Genomic DNA, 25,493 nt, shown 5'->3' with positions numbered 1-25,493 from the left:
TGCATATTATGAAACAGCTGTAAGAAAACCTGTCTTGTCTGCCTTACCTCACAGCCCTGCTGCCCTCTGCTGTCCAACTCTTAAACCTCTTCCTCCTGCTGATCCTCATCGAAATCCTGTTAACCTTGACCTGGTAAAGCTGTAGGTAGTATGAGTTCAAAACCAGGACACAAAAAAAACTAATTATTTCCTTGCTTGATGTTGGATAGTCAAGTTATTAATTTTTTTTTTTTTCTGTGCATATTTCAAAGAGGCCTCCAGACACTGTACCCTTTGGGTTTTCCCTTTAAAGCTCAAGGAGTGTTTCACTAATTGGCAGGAAGTAGTCCACTTCAATTAGAACATGGTACACAAGGCTCTGGCCAGATGTTTACCAAGCCAGATTCTACAGTCAGACCTACAAACAGGCACACACATATAAAGGCACATATTCAAAAAGTAAACCGGCAAACTCCTCCAGGAAGGTCGCTGGCGAGGCTTTGATTTACTGCTATTCTATTTTGCGTAGAGATATTGCTGCAAAAACGGGGAAACTGAACGTGTGTGCATTGTGCTAATATAGTTTTGTTGGCTGAGTTTTCTAATAAAAAAAATAAATAAAATCACTTTCTGTGCTCTGTGATACTGTTAGTACTGATTGCTTTTTTTGTCTGCGGGAGAGAAAGACAGACGTGAAAGAAAGACAGATTGAAACCCAAATTATTGTGGAATAACTTTTGCAAAGCATAAAATGTTACTAACTGATTCAGTTTACACAGAAACACCGATAGTTAAATGTTTATGAACACCAATTACAAAGCTCTGCTCAATCTGTGTGGCATTTATGTCTGATCTTTTGTTTCCCTCTTGTGGGGAAACATTGATATTGCAGTCTCCCCTTTTTTCTTGTATTTGTGAAACACTGTAGAGTTTTAATAGCATTATTATTTCTAAAGATTATTCTAACAGTGTCCCTCACTTTGGATCTACTGAACCCTATATATTTTTTTAAATGAAAATCCTAATTCGTAAAATAGATGAATTAAAGAAGAACATCTTTCTACTACTCCTGCATTATGCTCTATTATAAAAATACAAACATCTCACCTAATTTCAAACCATTGTTGTATTTACAGTACCTGACATCTCAGCTTTTAAACAGACATTCCTTGACCTTTGGACTTGAGCTTTTGTTGTGAGCATTCCTTCCCACCACTCTGTAGAGATCACCCAGACAACCAAATCAGATGGCAGGCAGACTGCATTCATAAAAAAACAAAAAAAAAAAAGCTGTGAGGAAGTACCTGGCGACGGCGGTTACATTTATAAGGAACGAGGAACAACTCGTCAGCACACTCAGCGAAAGAATTTTATCTTCTTTCGAAACCCACAAGGACACCGAGCGATCACTCACACTCGACAATACAAAACGAGACAGATTTAAAAAAAAAAAAAAGATTTCAGGGTGAAGTCAAAAAACAAACAAACTGTAGCTTGTTTGAGCCTCTAATCAGCAGCTGATTTGAAATCATGAAGCTAAGAAATGACTTAAAATGTTTACTGGATGTCATCAAATGCTAAAATACTGTAAAAAAAAAAAAAAAAAAAGTGAATTTTTTTTTGCTAGCAAATAAAATGATGCCATTATGGAGATATTTATTTTATTTTATTTGATGTTAACCAGTTCCTCAGTATGTACTGCAAACTTGGTTAGGCAAGATAAAATATGGTTTAGAAATGAGAAACACTCAAATTAGGAACAGGAAGTATATTCGTCTATATTTGCGCTTTACTCTTTAAGACATGGACATGTAATAATGTGCTGATGCTGCTGTGGTATTTGTAAAATGTCAGTTCAGCTTGTTTCAAGAAATAAACCTTACTCGATTTGAATAAAAATTCCAAAACATTTTTATTAGAAAAGCACACCGAGCAATCACTCACACATGACAATACAAAATGGAACAGATTTTAAAATAATTATATTAATGACTTTACCAAAAACATTCAATCTGTAGCTTGTTTGAGAGAACTTCTCCCTTGAAGTTTATTGAAATCACGAAGGTAAGCTAAGCTTAAAATATTTACTGGATGTCATCAGATACTAAAATACTGTATCCCCCGCTCACATCAGAAAACATAGTACTTCTCTTTATAAAAAATCCACTCCCCTGAGGTTTTGTTGTTCCTGATACACTGCAAGAAGGACACGGTAAAATGTACAGCAGCTGGTTAGCAAACAATTAACCAATAAGCTGCTGCAGTTAGCATATTCCTACAAATTACTACAACACTTTAAGAGACCGTATTTGTTTCACAGTAGTAGTAGCAGTACTGTAACTGCAATCACAGTGATAGGATGCACAGCTTCTGCCACAACAGGTCTGCTTTAACAACCAGCATTATTGCATTTATTTGAAGACGTATTAAAAACTGAAAAGATGTCCCCTCATTCAACATTTTAGATGTGAAAGCACAACGGGTTACACAAGAACGTCTGAGGACACAAATGTTAAGAGGGAGTGAGTCATTCATTCATTCATTCATCCATCTTCCATTCCCGCTTGTGCGGTGAAGGGTCATGGAGGGGAGATGGAATGAGTGTAAATGATTACCTGTGTGCGTGTGCGTGTGTCCCTGTTATGGACTTGAAACAACTCCAGTGTGTACAAGGACTTTCGATGTCAACAGTCACAGGGATCGGAGACATTTTGCTCAAGCACTTTCAGTAATACTGCTGTGATAGATATGCTTTAGAGACCTAGCCATAGACTTTAAAGACACAAATTCAACAGAATATTAGGAAATAAGTTCACCCATATAACTTTTTTTCCATCAGCTCAGTGAGAAAAAAAAGTCTGAAAGACAAACTACAACCTAAGTGAAGCAGAGCTATAGCAATCGGCCATACAATGTTTAGACCGAGAAAACATTCAAATGTCAAATCAAAGGTCAAATTTCATCTTTTTTTTTTTTTCTGCAAAAACTGGTCACAGAAAACGTTTGTCTCAAAGAAAAACAACAATGCAATCTATTTAACAGATGTTATAAATGTTTAGGCACCAAACAAAAGAATTTACAGACCATTTGCAGACTACGACTGACAGGCTTACTAACCCTCTGGAGCCATTATCCCTTTAGTTTCTATCTGCAAATGAAATGAGTGTGCATCCACTCGTCAATGTCACACACACAAAAAAAAATAAAAAATCAATCCCTGCCCTTGTCCATTGGTAATTTGCAAACAATTTCATTCCACTGAAGACAAAACATTCGAACAAAAATAGAAAGCCTGGTCTCAACTCATCAACCTAAAGTTTTACCCACTAGAGACTCAAAAGCTTTGAGCAATCTGGTGAAACATATATATTAAAAACCACAGTCATGAATCCTCTCTAAAAGAGGAGCATCCCTGCATTTATCTTAGAAAAATAATTATTTCCACTTTTCCCTCACATTACAAGAATAGTGTCATGTTTCAGTGACTGGTCATGCATTTGAACCTGTTCTTGAAGTAGAAGACTTCATTATGAAGGTTTGTATCCTCCTTGGAGGACGTGTAACGGAATTTGTCATATGCCTTTTGTGAGTCTGTTTTAGTCCAGGGTAGATGGATCTTCGATGCGTGACTTACAATGACGTCGCTACAGGAACCAATGTGGAGGGAGCCCAGGCCGTCAATGAAGAACTCTGCAATACGAAAGAAAATTTAGATTTTCTCCTGCGATTGTCACTTTTCTGTTTGTTTTCATACTGAAGCAACTCAACAGGGAAATCACAGGCCGCTATAGAAAGTAACTGTTAACCACTGACCCAGATGGCCATATCGTGCCAGGCGGGGGTCGAAGCCGGTCTGCCGCACTTTGTCCGTCTGTCCCATGAAGAAGTTGATGACTCCGTCAGCTACCACGCAGTTGGGAAATCCCTCAATAGTATGGTGGTGACCAATTCTGATATGCAAACAGTCGCCCTCTTTGTCCCCTTCTTCCACTGAAATGGTGTGACGAAAGGTGGCAGTGTAGCCCGTCACCTCTCTCACCGCACCTCCGACCTGAAGGCAAAGAACATGTTATGTCAACCGCCCTGAGTAACTGCCCCGTCTTGTCTCATGAGCTCCAGTACTAGTCATCAACACCGCTCTCTCAAAATAGCCAAAAAGTCTGGGCCAGTGCCATGGTGAGTAATTTAACTGGAAAGTGCTATCCAACCAGGGATCAAACAACTTGTTCTGCAAAACTGTACATGTGGGAGACAATTGTCTTCACTGTGTGAGTCGCGAAAACCTTCTGTAATGTATTCTGCCAGCAAAAGGTTCCTTGCAGCAAGCCCCAACAAGCCATCCCAAGTACAAAAGCAACGCTGGAAAAGATACAATATACCAGCTAAGCCTTACAATCCTATGATTATATCCACATTCCCTGTAAAACAATTATCTAAGGCCCAGCTTCAACAAATGTAAAGCAAGCCCAAGTTAGTAGTAGGTCAATGTGTAACAAGTCACTTTTTATCGATGATTTTATAATCTCCTACAAGCTTGATTATGTTTTTATGATTAGTTTGGACACTTTTGTATGGGAACTTAGCAGAAAGACACATAGTCCCTATGTGTCTTTGTGCTAAGTTCCCATTTCAACAGTTTTTTTTTTTTTTTTTTTTTTGAAAAGCCATCAATACTGAATCTGCACAAGCCTGACATTCTGTTGATGACCTACTTACTACCTGAAGTTCTAAAATTTCAGATGTAATTGGTGCCATTTGCCGTGTGTAACTGATAATCAGTAAGCAAACTGCTCCACATAAAAAAAGCGCATAAATCATCTTCTAAATCTTCTAAATGTTGCATCTTACCAGCAACCCTCTGGATTCCATATCCCCTGAACTAGTGTCTGCCAGCAAATGTAAATGTTTGAATCCATTCTTAATGTCAAGACTGAAAGCATCAAGGACACATTTAATTCCTCAATGTAAAAAAAATAAATAAAAAAAAATCCTTGAACAAAAATAAAATATCTAGTCTCAATTCATCCACCTGTCACCTTGATGTTCTACCCACTAAAGGCATCGTACAGTTGCTGAATAAGTTCTTCAGTGCCAACTTTTTACAGAGAAGACTGCACTCAGAAAGTCTCTGCTTTAGTGCTGTTGGAAAGAAAAGTAAAGAGGGTGTCAGTCTCTGATGCTGTCCTTAAAGGGGAACTGCTGTTTTTTATAACCTAGACCTTATTTTTGGCATAAAATACAATTGTTTACTCACCCATATAACTTTTGTGTCATTTGCAGTCAATTGGGAGATATTTAGATCTGCGTATATCCATATAGTAGGAGTGACTGGGGCACCAAAACGCAGCCTCAATAACGCATTACCTGCCGTGAAATTCGTTCATTTCACCAATATTTTGTTATCGCACGCTAGTGCTATTCCCCGTTGAGTCTGAAGTTAGCTGTTATCATTATATGGGGTCTGTAGATTGACCTACAGATGATGTCTTCTGACCTGGATGATGTCATCTCTGAGCGCTGCGTACAGTAGTTCCCCTTTAAGTAATTCATCTTCATGATAGAAAGCATTTTTGTCTCCAATGGAAATGAACCAGTTCTGTTTTAGGTCCTCTCTAGTTCAGTCAGTCTCTGTATGCTTCCTCAATGCCAAATATAACACAAAATGAATAAACTGGTCACACCATAATAATGCAGACGACATTAAGAAATTAATGAAAGTCTGCATTACTGCTCTGAACAACTTAATGACTGGATATGGCCAAAACAATGTAAATAAAAGTCAAGCTAGAAATCTCAATGTGTCCGAGACTCAGAGTTAAATTTCAGTTAGTCAGCAATGACCTTCCAACAGTTTGGATTATTGCAATCATCTGTTTGCAGGGCTTTCAAAAATAACAAAAAACTCACAATTTATGGCACTTCCAGTGTCCTGTTGACACAATTCTTACTTCTGCTACTTGTTGCTTGTCAACAAATCACTTTATGACTCTGGGCTCAAATATATCTCTTGTATGAAGCTTATAGGACTCTTAGTTCACCAGGGGCTGGCCTAGTGGCTTTCCCAAGACTGAAATGTGCTATTAAAATAAAACTGCCGCCCAGTTAAAGTTTACAGTGACATTTTATGGCCTACTTTCCATGGGGCTGTAAGAGCTAATCTGTGCAGAGGTGTGCAGAATGAAGTTTGACACGAGCATGCTCCTCACACTCACACATCTGAGTGAGCCATGAGGGAAGCAGATGGGAATACTTTCATTAGATAAGATAACAGACGTGGTGATCATCAAGTAACCTGATAGCTGTCACAACATTATACCTAAATGTCGTTTGAGATTCTTCTCACCAGATCCAAAGTGGTCTTCTCGAGGATGTCCACCATCTTCTCCAACTTTGTGTTTGCAGTGAAGATGAAATCGTCATCCACCCAGAGCACATACTTTGTGGTTACTTGAGACACTGCCAGGTTTCTTCCCGCAAACCAACCCTATAAATAAAGAGGAATCAACACACATTAACTATAATGTTTAATAGTAAGAGTGCAGTACATTTCATCTAAACTTCTTTACCTTTCCAAATGGCATAATGTAATGCTCAATGTGAGGCCCCGTCACTGGCTGAGGGTGTTCATTATCATCTGCTATCACTATGGTGACGGTGGGATAATACAGCCGTATGCTGTCGATGAGATCCTTGAGTTTGTCATAACGCAGAAAGGTCTTGGTGGCGATGGTAACAAGAGCAGTAATGTTGTACTCTAAGAGAAAAACAAACAATAAGCCAATGTGACTTTCAAACACTCTGCATCAAGTAAAAATTATAATGCTGTACACTAACTTCTCACAAACCTTCTTGGTGGCCAGAGTTGTAAAGTTTCGGAACAGTTCCATGTCCAACTTTGATGGTGAAAAATGCCTGGTGAGCTTCAGTCGCAAACTGAACTGTAGGATGAAACAAAAACAGCAGTAAATCCATGTTTCAGATCTTAAGAGAGCAGATGAGGCTGTGCACATTTCAGTTACTGTGAAGATTCGATGGTCAAGTCAAGCTGTAGTAACCTATGCACAGCAGTCCTCGTCACTGCTATGATTACTGCCACACTGGGATGGCATATTGACAGTGGGGAGGCATTAAACTGTCCACTGAGCTGGCTTCCAAATCAAGCGTTAAAATAAAAGTAGCTAATCGTGATTTTTCTTCTAAACTTAAAATAGCTGCTGCTGCCAATTGTTTATGAAAGCAAGCAACAGTTATTGTATGTAGAGTTATATTATTTCTTGTCCATTTACAGGTCACATTTGCTGATAATATCAACAACTAGTAACCCCACCCCGCCCAGTAAATAGGTTACTGTTGTGCTACATGTGTATATAGCACAAATTTAGACAGCATGCATGATTCTAGCTACTTATTGCATAAATTAACAGAAAGGAAACATCCTAACAGCTACTTTATACACCAGTCAGGCATAACATTATGACCACCTTCATAATATTGTGTAGGTCTCTCTTGTGCCTCCAAAACAGTTGTGACTCATCAGAGAATGGACATGGTCCTTCTGAGGGTGTCCTGTGGTGTCTGGCAACAGGATGTTGTTAGTGGCAGTGGGGGCCTTTGGGTCTTATGGATTGAGGGGAGGGGCCTCTGTGGATCAGGCTTGTTCCGGTGTATCCCACAGATGCTTGATCAGTTTGGGATCTAGTGAATTTGGAGGCCAGGTCAACACCTTTTTTTTTTCCCCACGTTTTTTTTAATTTGCTCCTAGACAGTCTCCTCTACAGTTGTATCATCTATCAAACAAGCGTTTGTCCAATCAGTTGTCACATTTTCAAAACTCTAAACACAATTAGCACAGCATCGGTCTTTTGTGGCCATACCACTCACACATTTCATGTCATTTCGACACAATATGCAGTCAGTGAACACATTTCCACAATGCTTACATTTTCCTAACAGACAAGCTATACCTCCCAACAAAATTATGGATTGTTTTTGTATTATTTACGAATGTTAACACACAACATCCCACAATAGCAAAAACAATATTCCAAACCTTAGATACAGTATAAAAACCTCTGCTTCTGCCATGATATCAGTTCAAAAACAATATATCTCATCTGATAATACAGTTTTTTTTTTTTTTTTTTTTTTTTCCAATTGGAGGCCAACCAGGCCCCTCATGAATTCATATACATAGATGAGGCAGGATTCAATCTGGCCAAAAGCCGTCGACGTGGACGAAATGGAATTGGAAAAAGGGCCACAGTTGATGTGCCGGGACAGAGAGGGGCAAACATTACCATGTGTGCAGCAATTGCAAATGCAGGATTACTCCTTCACAGATGTCAGGTTGGCCCGAGTGCCTCCTTGCCTTTCTCAATGATCTCCACCAGTGCCTGGTTCCAGAGCAGGATCAGGACGGTGAAAACATGAGGACCTTTGTAATCACCTGGGACAATGTGGCTTTCCATCATTCGCAAGCAATAACAACATGGTTTGAAGTCCACCCAAGACTGGTACGTCTCTTCCTTCCACCCTATTCACCTTTCCTCAACCCCATAGAGGAGTTGTTTTCTGCATGGAGGTGGAAGGTTTATGACCATCAGCCACATGACCAGATGTCCCTCCTTGAAGCCATGGATACTGGCTGCAGGGACATCACAGTTGATGATTGCCAAGGGTGGATCCGACATACCAAGCGGTTTTATCACAAGTGCATCGCCTTGGACAATATCAGATGCAATAAAACATGTGGCCTAACCCTGAAGATCACAGAGATTGGATACTGTGTGTTTCATGGATATTTTGTTCACTGTAAGCAATACTGTAAAACTTTTTTTCTGTTCTATCATACAGTAAACAGTATTTCTACTGTACCTCCTGTAGTAAACAGTAAAGGAAAATAAAAAATGATTTGCTTTTTACTGGAATGCTTTTGAATGTGAACTTTACATGTGGACATACAGTTCCCAACCAAGAAATTTAGTGTAAAAACGGTGGATTGCATGTTTTGCATGCCAATACCTGTAAAACTGAAACATAAAAGTCTATGCAGTTTTTGTAATGTCAACAATAGCCAGTATTTTGAAACCTGGTGTACTTTGATTGACTGCATGTACCTTGTGAAGTGAAAACAAGTGTTATTCTTTGACAGAATAATTTAATTTTGAGTCAGATTTCCAGTGTTTTGGTAAAGTTAGTGTGTGCAGAGAAAGATGTGTTCGGTTTTGAAATGAAAAGTTAGTATATATTTAACAAAATGTGTTTTTGAGAAGAAAATTATCCATTTGGCCAATTGTGTTTTGTAGGTGCGAGTCTGTATTAAGAGTTTAGAAAAAGTATCTGAAGTATGGGTAAGCGCTTGTTAACGACTGAAAAAAACTGTAAGTACTTTATTGCTGGTTCTGACGACGTGGCTACTAATTAATGACCCTGATGAATGTGCTCATAGCTGGATCAGCTATAGATAACAAGCTGATAACCAGCTTTGTGATACTGATTACCCTAGACAGACAAAAAAGGAAGTTAAACTTGTGTCTTGGCTCAGGCGTCTGTAGGCTTTGCGTGAGTATTCCTTAAGTTTGGCATCCTTTCTGTTTCATCGAGATGATGCTTTACATGGTGATTTTTTTTTCCACACTCTACAGCACCTAACCTTGCTTTAACTCGGCCTCCACTTTGTGCTACTTATTAACCAGTTCATGGAACGTTAATACCTTAAAATCCTTAACCAAAGAATGTCGTGTTTACTACCTTGTGTTTGATCTGTGTGATCCAGCTCAACCTAGAGGACAAGCACTTAAAGAAAATGAATGAATGAATGAATGATGACTTTACTTGTATCTGCTGTCTTGGGATGGAACACAGTGTTTGTATAGGTGACAAACTGCAGTTGCCTGTTCAGAGCAGGGAGGGAAGGACTCGACAGTATCATCTCCTTCTCTCCAGTGCCTTTTATGGAGACCTTGTCCACTGTAGCGGCAACATCAAAAGTCCCCAGTGTTGCTGTCAAATATACCTGTTAATTATCAATAAATGACAAAGCGTCAGCTTGTAAACAGAGAAAAAGTGATGTCGAGCAAAAACGAGGTGTTTAAACTTAAGAAATTACTTTGTGTTCTGGTCTTGATTCTTCTTTAAGACTCAAACCTTTGGAAAGAGAGCAATTGTTAGTGGAGACATGAACGGGGAATGATGATGCACTGATGACAAATTAAGAAGAAACATTCACAGTGTTACTTTGATATTGTGTAAGAATTTGCTGTTACCAGGAATGATGATTGTTTTGAGGGGTCGCACCTCCACACCCTGTGTGGGATACTGAAGAGGACTGTTGGCCTCAGATACAATTAGGACATCTTCAGGATTGAAGGACCTTTACATACGCAACAAATCAGAGAGAATACAGCTGTATTACTTAACTACTTTGTCACTGTTTTTCTGTATATATATATATATATTTTTTTTTGCCAAATTCCATGCTGCTGTGACAAGGAAATTTCCCATACGTGGGATTAATAAACATGTCTTATCTTATCTTAGTGTATAATAAATGCATTTACAGAGACATTTTAGTGTAATTTCACTGCATTGTACCCTGAACAAGGCCAGTCACCACTGAGATTTCCTTTGGCTTGGGTGATTTATCTACAGTACTGTAATATAATGTACAATAACATAATTTGATCCTAAGATGTCGATGGGGAGGGAGCAGTATTTGAGTTGTGGAGGATGCAATTCGCACAATGTGATTCAGAACACCGGCATTTCACATAACTGCATCTCTGGAGATGAATCAGATGGATTCATTGTCACATACAGTATTTGGGCAATAGTTGCTAAACAGTGCGAATTTAACTATTGCATAAGAGGAAATTCAGGGAATAAATGACTTGATAGCCAGACGTGTATGTCACCATAGTTTGTTTTACCAAATTTGGCTGGACAGAGTTCACTTTCTAGGCCATAACAGTTTAGTGTAATTAAAAGGTCTGCAATGCTAAACATGTTGATAAAGGCCATTTAGAAATGCTGTCAAATCAATCAGTGATCTCTTAGATGAATTGTATTAAAAATGCCACTTCCACCAAGTGTACTAAAACTCAGATAACTCTAAATAGTTGATTGATTGAAGTGTTTATTTCGAATATGCAAACCAAATAGTTCTAAATAGTTTCCAGGTTGTGCACAAAATAGCTCTCTGTCAGTACCATTGACTGCAGACACAGTCATATAACACCTGTACTGATTAAGAAATAATTCTCACATAGCATTCTTTTTGTTGAGACATTGTGAGGCATGATTATTTAAGTTTGATATACTACATAGGATGATTGAATATCATCCATGAAGACCCAGTGTTTTCTCTATGCCTTTCATGTCAGAATATATTCTTGCTAATGCTAAAACAGGTGCAGACAGGGGTGAAGGACAAAACAAAAGCAATGGCGTGTCTGTGTCCTGGCAGAATACGAGGGAGGCCTTTAAATAGACTGCACCGTCAGAGCAATGAGATGTGTTATGTGTGATAGGTCAAGTGTAACCTTATAATAGAGCAGGACACAAACTAGCCTTTAGCCACTCATGACAAGCCTTGTGGGTCACAGTGTTGGTCATTATCTCACAGAAACTGTCTTAAAAGCTCACGCAGGTGTCTCTGAATTGATCTCAGTGATGGCAATGAGGAAGTCAAGCTAACGGTTCAATGATGACACAAGGGTTGCTGCAATGTACTGTATGTGATTTGAACTTTACCTCTCCTGAAAGCTGCTGTACTCCTGAGCTCTGTGATGCTTTATCCCCTCAGGATCAGGGTGGAACTCCAAGAATGCGTGACCGATGTTGTGGGCCCACACACGTGGGAAGAGCAGGTCGGAGTACGGCAGGTGAATTGTTTCCTCATCAGCCAGGCAAACACATGAATTGAAAGGTAAACGACTGTAAGGGATAACACGGAGTGAATTGATAAGGACAAAAGTTTGAATTTTGAGTAGAATTTAGACAGAATATTCCCGCCTCATAACATACCTCGCCACATCCTCCTTTATATGATAAGGAATGTCATGATATTCATTAGCAGCGGCTCCATTTTTCCCAGTCAAGCGTTTTCTTATTGAACTGTCCAGTCTCGACCGTATGTCAACACTTGAGGTGGTCCCATGGCTCCAAAAGTGAGAGACGGCTACCAGCACCAGCCCACCGACTAAAATCAGTCGAAGGCGCTTCTTACAGGAGGCATGCATCTTGAAAGACAATTCATAGAGATGTCAAAATTACGTGCAAGTTAAATGAGCCCGTGTAAAAGAGGGGTCCTGTGTTTCACATGGGAATTACTCAGTCTGCCTGGATTGTTGACTAGAATGATGTGAAACCTACAGTCTTAAGTGACTGGTGAAAGTCAAGAGGCGCAAGCAAAGATTAAGTTGTCTGTAGAAGTATTGTGAAGAAGAGTATAAATATTGGACCTTATATTTGTGGTATGTCAGGTAAACAATATAATGCGCTACAGTTTACAGTATACATCAACATCAGTCATCAACATAGCAGCTTTAATAAAAGATCATTCTCAATTATGCTCTTAAACTCACATATAATTTAAATATCTTCTGTTTTTGAACATGCATTATTGTAAGGCCAAATGTTACTTTACAATAACGCATGTTCAAATGCGTGTTAGCCTTGGGTCCTCTGAAGAATGTTGATACACCCATCAGTCATAGCCAGAGGTTGCACTATACACTTTTTCGTTGTCTGTCATTTTGACTGACAGGGTCATAATAATCCCATCATGACCCATTTTTACCCGTCACTTTATTTGTTTTAAAATGATAATAATGACATATTCAATAGCATTTAATTTTCATTCATTTTTAATTAATATTCAGTAGCAGTGGAAAAAAAGATTCGGCTCATATAACCGGTCATCAAAGAGACTCAAGAATCAAGAATGTAGACGTCTGTTTAACCGGCTCAGTTGAGTCCTACCACGTTTGATTGATATATAATCAATAAACGGCACCATTCAAACATCTTACATCTCACTCGGCAGAGAAACAAAATGTACTACCTAACTTGACCACTAGCAAGCAGTGCAAACTTTAGGCACTCAGATACTCACTCACTTACGCACAATACGCAGAGAAACGAAACCTTAACCGACTCATAACCGCTGCTCGTGGATCCCTAGCCTGGGTGACCAGCCGAACTTAGTCCCGCCCACAACATTTGAGGTCTGGAAGTTCGGTCTGGCGTTGCTCCGTTGAGGCGCAATCAGAGACGGGCTCTGGGCCTCGAACCAGTACCATAGAGAGAGAGAGAGAGAGTTGCGACACTCTTTGATGTCGCCGCTATGGCTGTCACGTGGTTCATGTAAACCCAATTAGTTCCTAAACATACGCTGGCTGTCATGTTCTTCTATGGGACAGACAGCAGCGATTGCATTATTGAACGGTAAATATAAAATAAAACACACACCCAAGTACTTTTTCAGCTGTTATTACATTATTGCATTTTTGTTAATGTCAGTTTTGCATTTGGAGAGGCAGGGTGACAACGAAAAACTTACATTACTTAGATAAGTTTTAGGCTACATTTTTGGAAGGAAAAGCTTAGTGTTCATGTTCGCATGGGTAGTAGCACTGGCTTTAGAGGCTCTAACTTAACGTTTCCATATCATTCATCTGATGGTAGACGTCTCGTGATATTCATTTGAGCACAACTGGGCTGTATTAGGCTATTGATTCCCGTGATTTTGCTTATAAATTCCGATTCAGCTATTAGCCTACCTTCGTGATAACGCAAAGAGGTCTGCCGTGGCGGTCCGTTCAGAATTCGCTTAGAAGCTAGCTCACTTCTTCTGATGAGTGGCCACCCCCAGGACCACAACGCCAAACTCGCCAGTCCTAAAATTCCCGTCATTCCTAATTAAATAACCCTCGCTCAAATCACTAGTCACGACAATGCCTTGACATACGGGATAGCAATCTATCAGCATCTCATCAAGCATCAGCAAGTAGCGCTGGGCAAATTGTACACTAGCCAAGTGAACATGGAACAGGAACAGTACAAGAAATTAAGTACAGCCAACACGTCACATAATTAAAAGTTAGTATATCCCAAAATTCAATTAAATAAAAGTTGCTATAAAGGTGGTAGCGATTCATTACCGAACTACCTTCACAGCAGGGGAAGTCGCACTGGCTAATTAGCTAGCAGGCAATGCTAGAAAATTGGTTGAAACAACCAAGATAAAATATAAATAATTACGCTGTGCATATACAAATGAAGACCAGTATAAGCATCGCAAAGGGCCTCTGATACAATATAGACAGTTGACAATTCAAAAGAGGTCGATATTTCAGCAACTTACCTCTGGAACAACTCAATGCGCAGTCGACTTCATGCAGATCTGTGCCGATCTGACTTGACGTGATGCATGCTGGGTTGTCATGCTCATAGACCTCGAATATGATTGGTTAAAATGAACTTGTTCTACCCAGCATGCATCACGTCAAGTCAGATCTGCACAGATCTGCATGAAGTCGAACGCGCCTAATGTAAGTGAATGAGGTCCAACGCCCAGTGTTTGGAACTAATCCGATTTTCAAATCCCGGAAGTAGGCGGTTAAAAGCACCGCCATTTTGCATATTTTACAACGGAGGTCTATGGGAGTGTCGCAACTCTCTCTATGGCACTGGCTCGAACAGGAGCTGTTCGTACCAATCAGATTCTCAGGGCGGGCTTTATACGATGATGGACAGATGATCAACAGTAACGTAATCACGTCACCAAAGAGCGCTTGGGGTTGCATTTGTTTACAACAAAGATGGCTGCCGCTGGAGAACTGAGATGTGAGATGTGTAGATTCTGCCATCGAGTCTGTTCTAGAAGATATCGACAGCGCATTAATTTTAAAAGAGGAACAGATAAATGCGATCAAGGCATTTGTTAATCGGAAAGATGTTTTTGGCGTCCTTCCTACGGGATTCGGCAAAAGTTTAATTTATCTGGCTCCGATGGTCGCTAAGAAGATGGGACACAATTAACATACGTCACACACTCCGTTGCTCTGATTGGTTATAGGTCTATCCAATTGACCTTTGGCTAAGCCCCGCCCTAGAATGTAGATTGACCAATCACAGCCAAGAGAGCTCCCACAGGGGTCCGACACTTTTTCACAGCGCTCCATTGACTTTAACGCAGGCGTCTCATATTTTCGGTCTCGGCAGGCTATACTGTCGGTATATATCCAGCATCCAGGGTATGGATAAGCCCAATGATGTGCGCGCAAAACCCTGTGGAGCTAACCAAAACATCACCGTTACAGCTTAAGTTGCATAGTTGTTGATACGCTAGCACACGCTGAAGAAATACAACGCATACGTGTGTAACGTTAGTCCGTTTGCTTCGTAATAACGATTATAGAAGTGAATAGAGACGTACCCAGCTTTGCATGAACAGTGTTGCTCCTTGATATTGATACCAGAGCCTTATAGATAACCAGAAAACCACAGCCCAGAAGAGAATGTCGGACGTAGCAACAGTAACCAAGGGGGGCGGGGCTTAGCCAAAGGTCAATTGAGTGCAGAGGCATTTTTTTTCCTGGTTCGGTTGAAACACGCCCCATAATCACAGCCCAATGGAGCGGTATCAGACTCACATTCTGACTAGAATTGAGTATGGCTACGTCAGGCTAGTGGATCCCTGCTTAACCGAGAGAATCAGCAGCCGCTCACTCGGCCAGCAGAGAAACGAAATTTAACCGACTCTTACACTACTAATCAAGCGAGACAAGAGACAATAATTATGCTCACTCGCCACCGAGTGGTCCGGGGTGTGAATTGAAATCTGTCAAAATGACAGATGGCCTTCGCATTTTTCCATCACCGTTTTAAATAAACGGTCAATGACGGAAAATATTCTACACTTTTAAATGTCTCGTTAGGGCACCACCTCCTGTTATCGTAGGAAGAACACGGTTTAAATCAATTTATCAGTGTCAGTTAAATAATTTGCAGATCAGAGTCTGGCTCTGGGGAAAGAAAGTTATTTACGACCTGCTTATCTGCGTTTCACTCCCTGGTCACTCTCGGAGAGGGGGGAACAAGAATGTGTTATAGTGGTATGTTTGCATGTGTGTCTCTGAAAAGGAAAATTAGTACATCAGAAGTTTAAAACATAATTGAACATAACATTAAGGTCTCTAGACTTTGTCCTTATGAAGTAGAAGAGGCAGCCCCTCTCTTTTGTATTTTCTGATATCGTGTTGACGTTCTTTCGATTCAGAACTATTTAGTCCGGAAACAAGAGAGGGAAATTCCACAGAACTGTAAATCTGTCCTTTTTGGCTCAGATGACGTCCTCAGCATTAGGGAGGTACGATAGCATGGGTCTGTTCAGCATCTGGACATGGTACATTTATGGCTAAGGTGTAAAAGGTTGATCTGTTAGAAGCAGGGGTGGAGCAGCAATTTTAAAAGTGGGGGGGTTCTAGGGGTGGCACATGAGCACCGCAACCGCCTTTGGCCCCAGTTTCAGTCTCTTTCTAGATTTTCTTCATCAGGATATGCAAATAATATTGCATTGCCTGGACTTCCCTTCCTCATCCTACATATATACATATACATATCACATATATTTTGTTGTTCTAATCTGTTTTAACTAATCTTTCATCCGAGCCTTTATCGTACTCTATATTATTATTTTATTCCTCTTATTATTTAAGATTTTAATAGTTTTATTGCATTTCATTGTCTTCATTTCTATTCTTTTCTAGTTTCTGAGAGCAGTAACAGGGATGAGTTGATGTAGGGGATTTTTTTCATTGAAAAGAAAGTCTTAAGCGCCAACATACCTTTAAGTTACGTAAATGAACACCTATATGGCGTTAATGCAAGAATATGTACCACTACAAAATTGAATTAGTTCATTTATGGATTGACAGCTTTCTGTTTCCCTCCTGTCACCTAATTACATGACAACTTGAGTGGAAAAATAAGTCAATCTTCTGCTGCCTTTTCCTTTTTGGCATTCATAACAAAAAGAATAATGCTTGCAAAACTTTGCATTTGCCACCTGGCTTGCTTAATAGTTTCGTTATTTACAGGCAAAATTCGACATTATTAACTAGTTAAATTACCGTTTCATACCTCTGCTCTGTTTGCTGTCTGCTGCTGCGAGTGACGGGTTGGCAGCTCCGTGTTAGCGTTTACTTTGCCGGGCGGCCGGGACTAGTGGGTTTGGTCAAATGACTGTGATTGGCTGAATGGCTGTCAATCAATCTAACTGTTTGGGGGACTGAGGTGCGCTCCTTTTCAGTACGCTGATACACAGCCAGGGCGGGCAAATGGTTTAATACCTTAGGTAAAAGTGGGGGGGATGAAATCAGCTTGTTGAAAAAGTGGGGGTGTTGCAACACCCCCATCCCCCACGGGTGTGACGCCCATGGTTAGAAGAGTTCTTTTGCAAAACAACTTCGTAAATTTTAATTCCAGAGAGGGGGAGAATAGTACGGTGGCCCTGAAGTGCAAATCACAACGGCAAAAGCGAAAACACAACGGCAAAAGCGAAAACACAACGGCAAAAGCGAAAACACAACGGCAAAAGCGAAAACACAACGGCAAATCAGAAAACACAACGGCAAATCAGAAAACACAACGGCAAATCAGAAAACACAACGGCAAAAGCGAAAACACAACGGCAAAAGCGAAAACACAACGGCAAATCAGAAAACACAACGGCAAATCAGAAAACACAACGGCAAATCAGAAAACACAACGGCAAATCAGAAAACACAACGGCAAAAGCGAAAACACAACGGCAAATCAGAAAACACAACGGCAAAAGCGAAAACACAACGGCAAAAGCGAAAACACAACGGCAAATCAGAAAACACAACGGCAAAAGAGAAAACACAACGACATTAACCAAAACGGAAAGGGTAGTGAGGTATATTGACTTCTAAAAGAAAAACATTCTTGTAGGATTCTGGCGGATGGCCAGATGGTTAAGTGTTTATATTAGTGTCAGGACCAGCAGACTTGAAGTTGGGAGTGATAGTTTGGGAGGCCTAAGAAAATATGCTATGTAGGAGAAGATGGTATGGTGTATAGTATGTGTGATATGAGCTCATGTTCAGCTGGTATGCATTAAGTTGTAGACGAAAACAACCTGACTATATAAGTTGGGTTTAGGACGGAAATCGGGAGAGCGACTTCGATTGGCACTGAATCCTCTCCAACCGTTGTGTTTTCGCTTTTGCCGTTGTGTTTTCTGATTTGCCGTTGTGTTTTCGCTTTTGCCGTTGTGTTTTCGCTTTTGCCGTTGTGTTTTCGCTTTTGCCGTTGTGTTTTCTGATTTGCCGTTGTGTTTTCGCTTTTGCCGTTGTGTTTTCTGATTTGCCGTTGTGTTTTCGCTTTTGCCGTTGTGTTTTCTGATTTGCCGTTGTGTTTTCGCTTTTGCCGTTGTGTTTTCGCTTTTGCCGTTGTGTTTTCGCTTTTGCCGTTGTGTTTTCGCTTTTGCCGTTGTGATTTGCACTTCAGGGCCACCGTAGAATAGAGAGGACGACAGGACTAATGGAACACAACAGAACCCAAACATAAACAAATGAGCTTATCAATACTGTGCACTGCAGATAGGTATTGTCTGTATAAATTGGCACTGTCAATAGCACTCCACAGTGTGTTTTAAGATGGCATAGTGTGGTCGGGATTAAAAAAAAAAAAAAAGGGATATTTCTCCGAAGCCGTTTCCATGTACTGCAGCTAAAGGTGTAATAATTTGATGACAATGAAATTCACCAGTAAATTGTTGATTTGCATCCTCCTTCTGTTACCGCAGGGCGATTGATGAAGTCGTTAATTGATTGTCGTTGAGAGGATTTGGACCGTTCCTCTGCTAGCGTTAGCAGATGCCTTTTCAGATGAGTGTGCACTGTAGTAGTACATTTGTTGTATTTCAGGACTGACTTACATATTTTGCATGTCATGGTAGATAGATAGATAGATAGATAGATAGATAGACACTTTATTTATCCCGTGTCAAGTAGTTCCACACACTTGATGAACTGCTGCTGGTTCGCTGCAACGACCCACTGGGCTCGTCACTCAAATGCAGTGCATAGCAGTACTTACTTGGCTACTTAGTGGAGGTATCTTTACAGTTTTTCTTAATTGCTAAAACACTAAACCCTATTGTCTGAACCAAATGCTCAGTTGCCTGAACCCACTGATTGAATCAGTCACTCCTTTGGCAAAACCATAAGCACTTTTCACCTGTTTAGACACAACTTGCCAACACATTTTCATTGTGATGAACCTGTGTTGCATAATGGTGAGCACAGGTGGCAAAAGTCAAACACAATTAAAACACTGGTGTCACCGGTTGAACACAACAACTCAAAATTGATCACACCTGTGGCTAATGATGTGAGGGAACATATATAAGCCAGTTCAGAGAAATGATGCTGTGGCTGAGTAATGCACTTCTCATTTGTATATTTTTGTACTTTATTTTTATGTAGGCTTACTGTATAAAAGTGCTAAATGCACAAGATTTCTGTTTGTTTTTGTACTGTACAAGTGCTACGTGTAAATGCACAAGATTTCTGTTTATTGTACTTTTTTTTGTTTTGTTTTTTACTATGTACAAGTGCTAATGCACAGGTTTTTTGTTTTACAACATGCATTTAGCCTACAGTGAACAATAAACATTTATTTCTACAGCTTCATGTCCTGAGCATTGTGTTTTCTATTTTTCTATGTAGTGTTTAGTGACTGCTCAGTAGTGTTTTTAATTTTGACTGACTCGGGGCACGATTTGACAACATAGTTCATAGTTCAACTTACAGTTTTTTCCAGTTGCTAACACACTAAAATGACATGGATAGCACAAATATTTAAACTGACACACAGGGAGCAAAACCTCATCTCAAATCTCCAAAACTTTAAACACATTTTCTGCTTTACACACATTTTGCAATTCTAAATGACACTTTTTAAGTGTACTGAACGCGGTTCTCGGCATAAGACACAACAATCCGACATAAAGTCACATGTTTGCAATTTCAAAACACTGCCATTTAAAATGACACACTACATGAGCTCATTGGCCACTATATGTGCTACCTGGCAAAACAGGAATTATGTAATTGTTAACACTTCAATCAGGAAGTAAGCAATAAAAGACCACAGGTGAGCATCTCTTTTTTTATTTTACAACAACAATGGAAGACATTGTTGAGAGAGGAAGAGGAAGAGGGAGGGTGAGAATGTGACGTGGACGAGGCGTTGTGGTCAGACCCAGCTGTCCGGCAAGATGCTGTCTAATTATTTTGCTTTCCTCTTTATTTATTTTTATCTGCACATTGTATTTTTCAGCTTACTGTGTTGTGAGCATATTTTAGTTCACTCCAATGTAAATATATCTGCTGTGCATATGTTGCACTGACTTTGGTGAAAAATAAAAAAATAAATATTTCAATAGCACGTGTGTGTATCTGTAAATATTTCTGTGGATGTGAACAATCTGAAGAATTCTCTACAGTTTGAACTATGTTAGTATTATGGCAAAGCATACTAAAGATGAGAGTGCTTTTCATTATGCCCAACAGCGTGTAGTTGGTTAGACAAAAATGTGTCAAGACAAAAAAAGTGTGTGCCATCTGATGCAAAAGTTTGATTTTGGTTGAAGTGCTTCATTTTGCGGGATATATGAGGTATTTTGCAGTTTGGGTGAGTGGTTTGGTGAATTGTGTTAGTATTTTGATAAAACCAGTGTAGTTTGCAAAATTGTGTTTAAGCAATTGGAAAAAACTGTAACTGTTTTGAGGTGAAAGTTTGGTTTTGCAAGACGAGTCTGAGGTTTTGTGACTGTAGCTTTAAAACTGGGTTTTGTGTTCAAAGTTCAGAGAAAAGGAGAGCTGCTTTCGAGAAATGTGTCTTAGCAACTGAGAAAAACTAATACAGACACCAACACTTTGCCTACTGTGACAAGTCAAAATGTCTGCCATGAAATAGGCTTCAGTAATGGGGCTCTACTATCTCCTGATTTCAGTTTATTATACCAGTGTTTGTATGTAACATGATAGTCGTTCTCTGTAGCCCTAGTTCATTTTATTACCTTGTAGATATACTGAGGTACTGGCAGTTGTAAATGTAGGCTTTTATATGGCCCTTGCAAAGTCCAACGTCTCATGCTGTGACTATGTTCACACAATACTGTATAACTTGCAAAAAACTGCTTTTTTGTGAAAACAGGGCCCTGACTCAGTGAAGATTCCACATAATAATTTTAGTAGAGACCTTTGCCCACAATGAAATATCAGTTTGTCTTCACTCTGCTTTCAGCTCGCAAAGCACAGAACCGCATCCTAGACAACATCTGTTCACCAGAAGAGACTCGGCCTATTTGCTGCACGATAAAAACATTGGACAAAGTCAACACCTATACTGTGATGTGTAATTTTCTTTATCAGTCACACTCTCATACAGAGAACACTGTCGTTCTCACACTGACTGGACAGGCAATCGTTTACTCTGCCATTTAACAAACCTGTCTTTATTTGTCAGCTCTTGATTGTGTAAAAACAACTATATAGTTGGTTTTATTTCAATGTCAACAGAGGACATTTTTGAAACCACACCCTCACAGATGACAATCTTTTTCCTTTTCCTGTTTAATAGTGTTAGTCAGGGTTTGCCGATGAAAACTGTTTTCAGTCGCTTTGTCAGATCGTAAAATCTGTTTAAACAGTCAGTAAAACGCTTTAAGCCACTCTTGCTTAATGACTGCTTGATTGATATTTGTTTGCTCCTGCTCCTCATTCTAGCCTGAACTATGGACTCTCTTTCTCCTTATAGACACACTTGTAGCTACAGTTTTCCATCCTTCTACCTGTACTCCCTTCCAGCCTGTTAAGCAGTCCTGTTCATTCCCTAGCTCCATGTTCCATGAGCAGTTTCTATTTTTCTGTACACAGAATCAGCTCCTTTGAAAAATAAGATTTATTGTGCCGCAGCATATGTGATCAACAGAACAACAGACATACAAATACATATAATGCAAATCTCAAATCCTATTGTGGAGTTTTAGGCAAATGGACTAGAATCCATGAGGCCTTTGCATAACAAATTAACTCAGTAAGACAGGGGAGGGTTTATGCAAAACTAGGTGCAGTTTTAGACCTGCGTGGCACACACGAATGAAAGAATCAAGACTGAAGTTTACCGGAATGTATGCACAAAGACCAGTCTCTACTATTTGACTTACAACTTCCACATCAACTGCCACAAAGAAGCATTACAACATCAAGCAAAAAGGGAAAGAACAAGTACGCTGTAAGCTGCCAGATTGCCTCAAGTCGATCTTCTCCAAACTCCAAAACACAGTGCACTATAGATGAAGCAACACGTCAATTTAATGTACTGTACATAGACCGTCTCATGCAGCAAAGAGTACACAGACCTACAGTATACACTGTACAGGGAAGACAAAAGAGAACAAGCTCACAGCACAACACAAAGCAGTTAGTCCCTCAGGCTAAAATATTCAGCAGTTCACCTGTATCTAAAAGATAAGTGACACTCTATTGACAACAGCAATTCACATATTCTAGACAGTGATAGATAAAATTTTAGATATATTTTTGTATTAGTAATTGTAAATTACCAGAAATTATATTACTAATTATCATGACAATCTTGTCTTGCACTGTAACATGATCTTAAAAGTCATACCAGTTGAAAATGGCTTTGAACTTTAAACACATTACACTCCTTCTGTACGTTCTGAAACGTGTGGGTGGGCACACAGCCAGCAAGATCATAGGTGCCACTCTGCAATTACTCCCACCCACCTCACTCACAGAGCCATCAGCATGGGAAAGCATAAAATCTTTTGCTGTTAGAAGTTAACAGCTCCTTAGTCTTAGTTGGTCTTCTTCTCCTCCGCAATTCCCTCACATGCTGACTACTTTTACAGTAGCACTCCATCTATTCAGTATTTGTATAAAAACAAAGGGACTTGTTTGAGTTTCCTTGAATCGGTCTCGTCTTATCAAAGTGGTTTCTACAGTTCTGAATAACAGGAACACGAGGGTGTCGACCTAAAACTCTCATGAATAGGATCTGTTAGCTGTTAAAGAAGAATTGTCCCTTTATTAATGCCTCATGGGGAAGCTGAGAGTGAAACTGTTTGGATAAAGATAGAGACATTAACACTGTGTGTCCATATTCTTTGTTCAGAGAGGGTGTTTTGAATTTTGCTTGGAGGGTTTCTTTAACTCCTCTGTCAAATCACTTTCAAACGTTCTCTTTTAAACTTTCCAAACTCCACAGAGTCGACTGAAGAAAACACTTGGATGTGTTTTGTTATCTTTGTTTTAGCTCAATATATATATCGTGTTGTTTTATTAAAAGAAAAAATATATATATTACACTGATATATATATATATATATATATATATACACACACACACACACATATATATATACACACACACTTACTAAAGAAGACTTAAAGTTGTGATGGCTGGCAAAAACTACTTTGAAAAAAAATTTTTTTTCTCCTTTGGTAATTAAGATTACACTGACGTCAACTCCACAGAGTCCGAATAGAGAAGAGGCATGCATACTGAAAACTGTGTTACGTGTGTCCATGTGTATTTGTATTTGTGAGTGTGGATGTGCAAGAACGTTAATTTACTTATCTATTATTATTATTATTATTATTATTATTATTATTATTTAGTATTAAGGAGGAAGCGACCTGAAAATAACCGAAAGAGACAAAAAGAGGAATAAATGATTCTTACCGTTGCTGTTCTAGTGGAAAGGAATAGCTTTGGTATTCTTTCAGGTTCCCTTCCGCTGTAATTCACAAGTTTGAGGAATTTACCGAAATACTTGGGTTAGTGTCTCGTGTACTGACAGGTTCAGGCACTGGTGAGTTGACACGAGTCGAAGCCACTCCTCGCCACTCCTTTCGCTGCTTCCCGCACATCCCTCTGACACAAGTCTGCATAGTCAGTATACATTGAAATGAAAAGCGCTGCTAATAAATTAATCAAATGAATGTGGACACGGCAAACAGTCCCTGACGCGACCTCCTTTTTTTTTTTTTTTTTTTTTTTAGGTGTGTCACAGCCATGGGAAGGACCTGAACATGAGTCCAAACTTCACAGATTCACCAACGCATTCTGCCTATTGTATATTCTTGTTTGATCGCCTTTGCAGATCGATGTTCTGCAAAGAGACGCCACTGGGTGTTCTACCCAGTGGCGTCGTTAGGCCACTGGGTAAAATATTCCTAAGTCCCCCTAAATAGTTTGGTGTTGTTTTATTAAAAGAAAAAAAAGGAAAAAAATTACAAAAAAATGCCGGTAAATTCAATATAAAGCGGCCAGTAAATCAGTTTAAATAAATAATCATATAACCTGTCATTAGGACTTAAATGTGATCATATCTGTCAGTTTCCCTTCACTTCGTAGTGTACGGTAGAGAGAACCCCTTTGGTACTACGTTGTTATTCAATCTATTCCACTTGTTCAGAACTCCCACATTCCTCATGCTAACTGTTTGTGAAATTTTGTGCTCGCGCTTGTTTGCTTACATCCTGTGCGTCGACCCTTGGGGCCCTGTCCATAAAACCCAGTGACGACTGGTTCTACCCCTGCAAGCCTTTATTTGGAAATAACTATTATTTCCCCTGTGGGTTTCCTCTGCTGGTGTTCGCACGGCACACAGTTAAATTTGCTTACAAAAAAACCACATGCAGGGTTAGCATTTCGCTTGTCGCTGCTGAGGACTGGGCTCTCACGCAAGTTAACCCCACACATGATATTTCTCACACCCAGAAGTGATAAAATTCGCGGCACATTAACATAAAAGAGATTTGTAATCTATGCGTGATTATTTGACATGCAGGAAAAATGCACGCACATGCATGTTGTGTTCGGTCTCAGCCTATGTTATTGCACCAGACATCATCTTTGCAATAGCCGCAGTAGTGTTGTTGTTTATATTTTAGTAACTTTCCTGTTTGCTGTATGACCACGGCTGTTCAAGAGGCCCCTTATGGCCAAATGTCCTCCCGTGAGAGGATGCAGCGTCTTCAGTTATTGACCCAGTTTGGCGTCCGTTTCTGTGGTCCCCCCTTCCACACAAGCCACTTAGATCAGGGGTGTCAAACTGATCCGTGAAAGGGCCATGTGGCTGCAGGTTCTCATTCCAACCATGCAGCACCCATGCAGTGGGTGTGGCTGGCAAGTTTTTGTTCCAATCAAGCAAGAGGACACCTGAAATGACTGCGTGAAGGCAGTTCAGTTGATTGATTGAGCCAAGTCAGGTGTGATGCTGCATGGTTGGAATGAAAACCTGCAGCCACAGTGGCCCTTTCACGGATCAGTTTGACACCTGTGGTCTAGATTGAAGCAAGGTGTTAAACCAGAAAATAGGCGCGTCCGACTTCATGCAGATCTGTGCAGATCTGACTTGACGTGATGCATGCTGGGTTGTCATG

At 39.9% G+C, this 25,493-nt stretch overlaps 1 protein-coding gene across 1 annotated transcript; it reads right to left on the bottom strand.

Moving 5' to 3' along the window:
- Nucleotides 1–1,658: 1,658 nt before the first annotated feature.
- b4galnt1a (beta-1,4-N-acetyl-galactosaminyl transferase 1a) lies at nucleotides 1,659–23,944 on the bottom strand. The gene is made up of 11 exons (XM_084553546.1): nucleotides 23,788–23,944; nucleotides 12,004–12,218; nucleotides 11,731–11,913; nucleotides 10,245–10,351; nucleotides 10,088–10,125; nucleotides 9,814–9,994; nucleotides 6,825–6,917; nucleotides 6,546–6,733; nucleotides 6,323–6,463; nucleotides 3,793–4,030; nucleotides 1,659–3,669 (listed from the first exon to the last, which is right to left on the bottom strand). Exons 2-11 carry the CDS (start codon nucleotides 12,216–12,218, stop codon nucleotides 3,458–3,460), a joined length of 1,596 nt encoding a protein of 531 aa, XP_084409672.1. The 5' UTR covers nucleotides 23,788–23,944; the 3' UTR covers nucleotides 1,659–3,457.
- Nucleotides 23,945–25,493: the final 1,549 nt, after the last annotated feature.

Source organism: Chelon labrosus (genome assembly GCF_963514085.1).
Source record: "Chelon labrosus genome assembly, chromosome: 10".
In the NCBI taxonomy this organism is placed as follows: Eukaryota; Metazoa; Chordata; class Actinopteri; order Mugiliformes; family Mugilidae; genus Chelon; species Chelon labrosus.
This window is presented reverse-complemented; position numbering and strand designations above follow the sequence as displayed.

What these genes read in the sequence shown, in the direction of transcription:
- b4galnt1a (XM_084553546.1), bottom strand. Translation starts at nt 12,218, where the DNA reads ATGCATGCCTCCTGTAAGAAGCGCCTTCGACTGATTTTAGTCGGTGGG. An exon ending in TACAGCAGCTTTCAGGAGAG is followed by an intron (nt 10,352 to 11,730) that starts GTAAAGTTCAAA and finishes GCGTATGTAAAG; the next exon opens with GTCCTTCAATCCTGAAGATG. An exon ending in CAACTCTGGCCACCAAGAAG is followed by an intron (nt 6,734 to 6,824) that starts GTTTGTGAGAAG and finishes TTTTTCTCTTAG; the next exon opens with AGTACAACATTACTGCTCTT.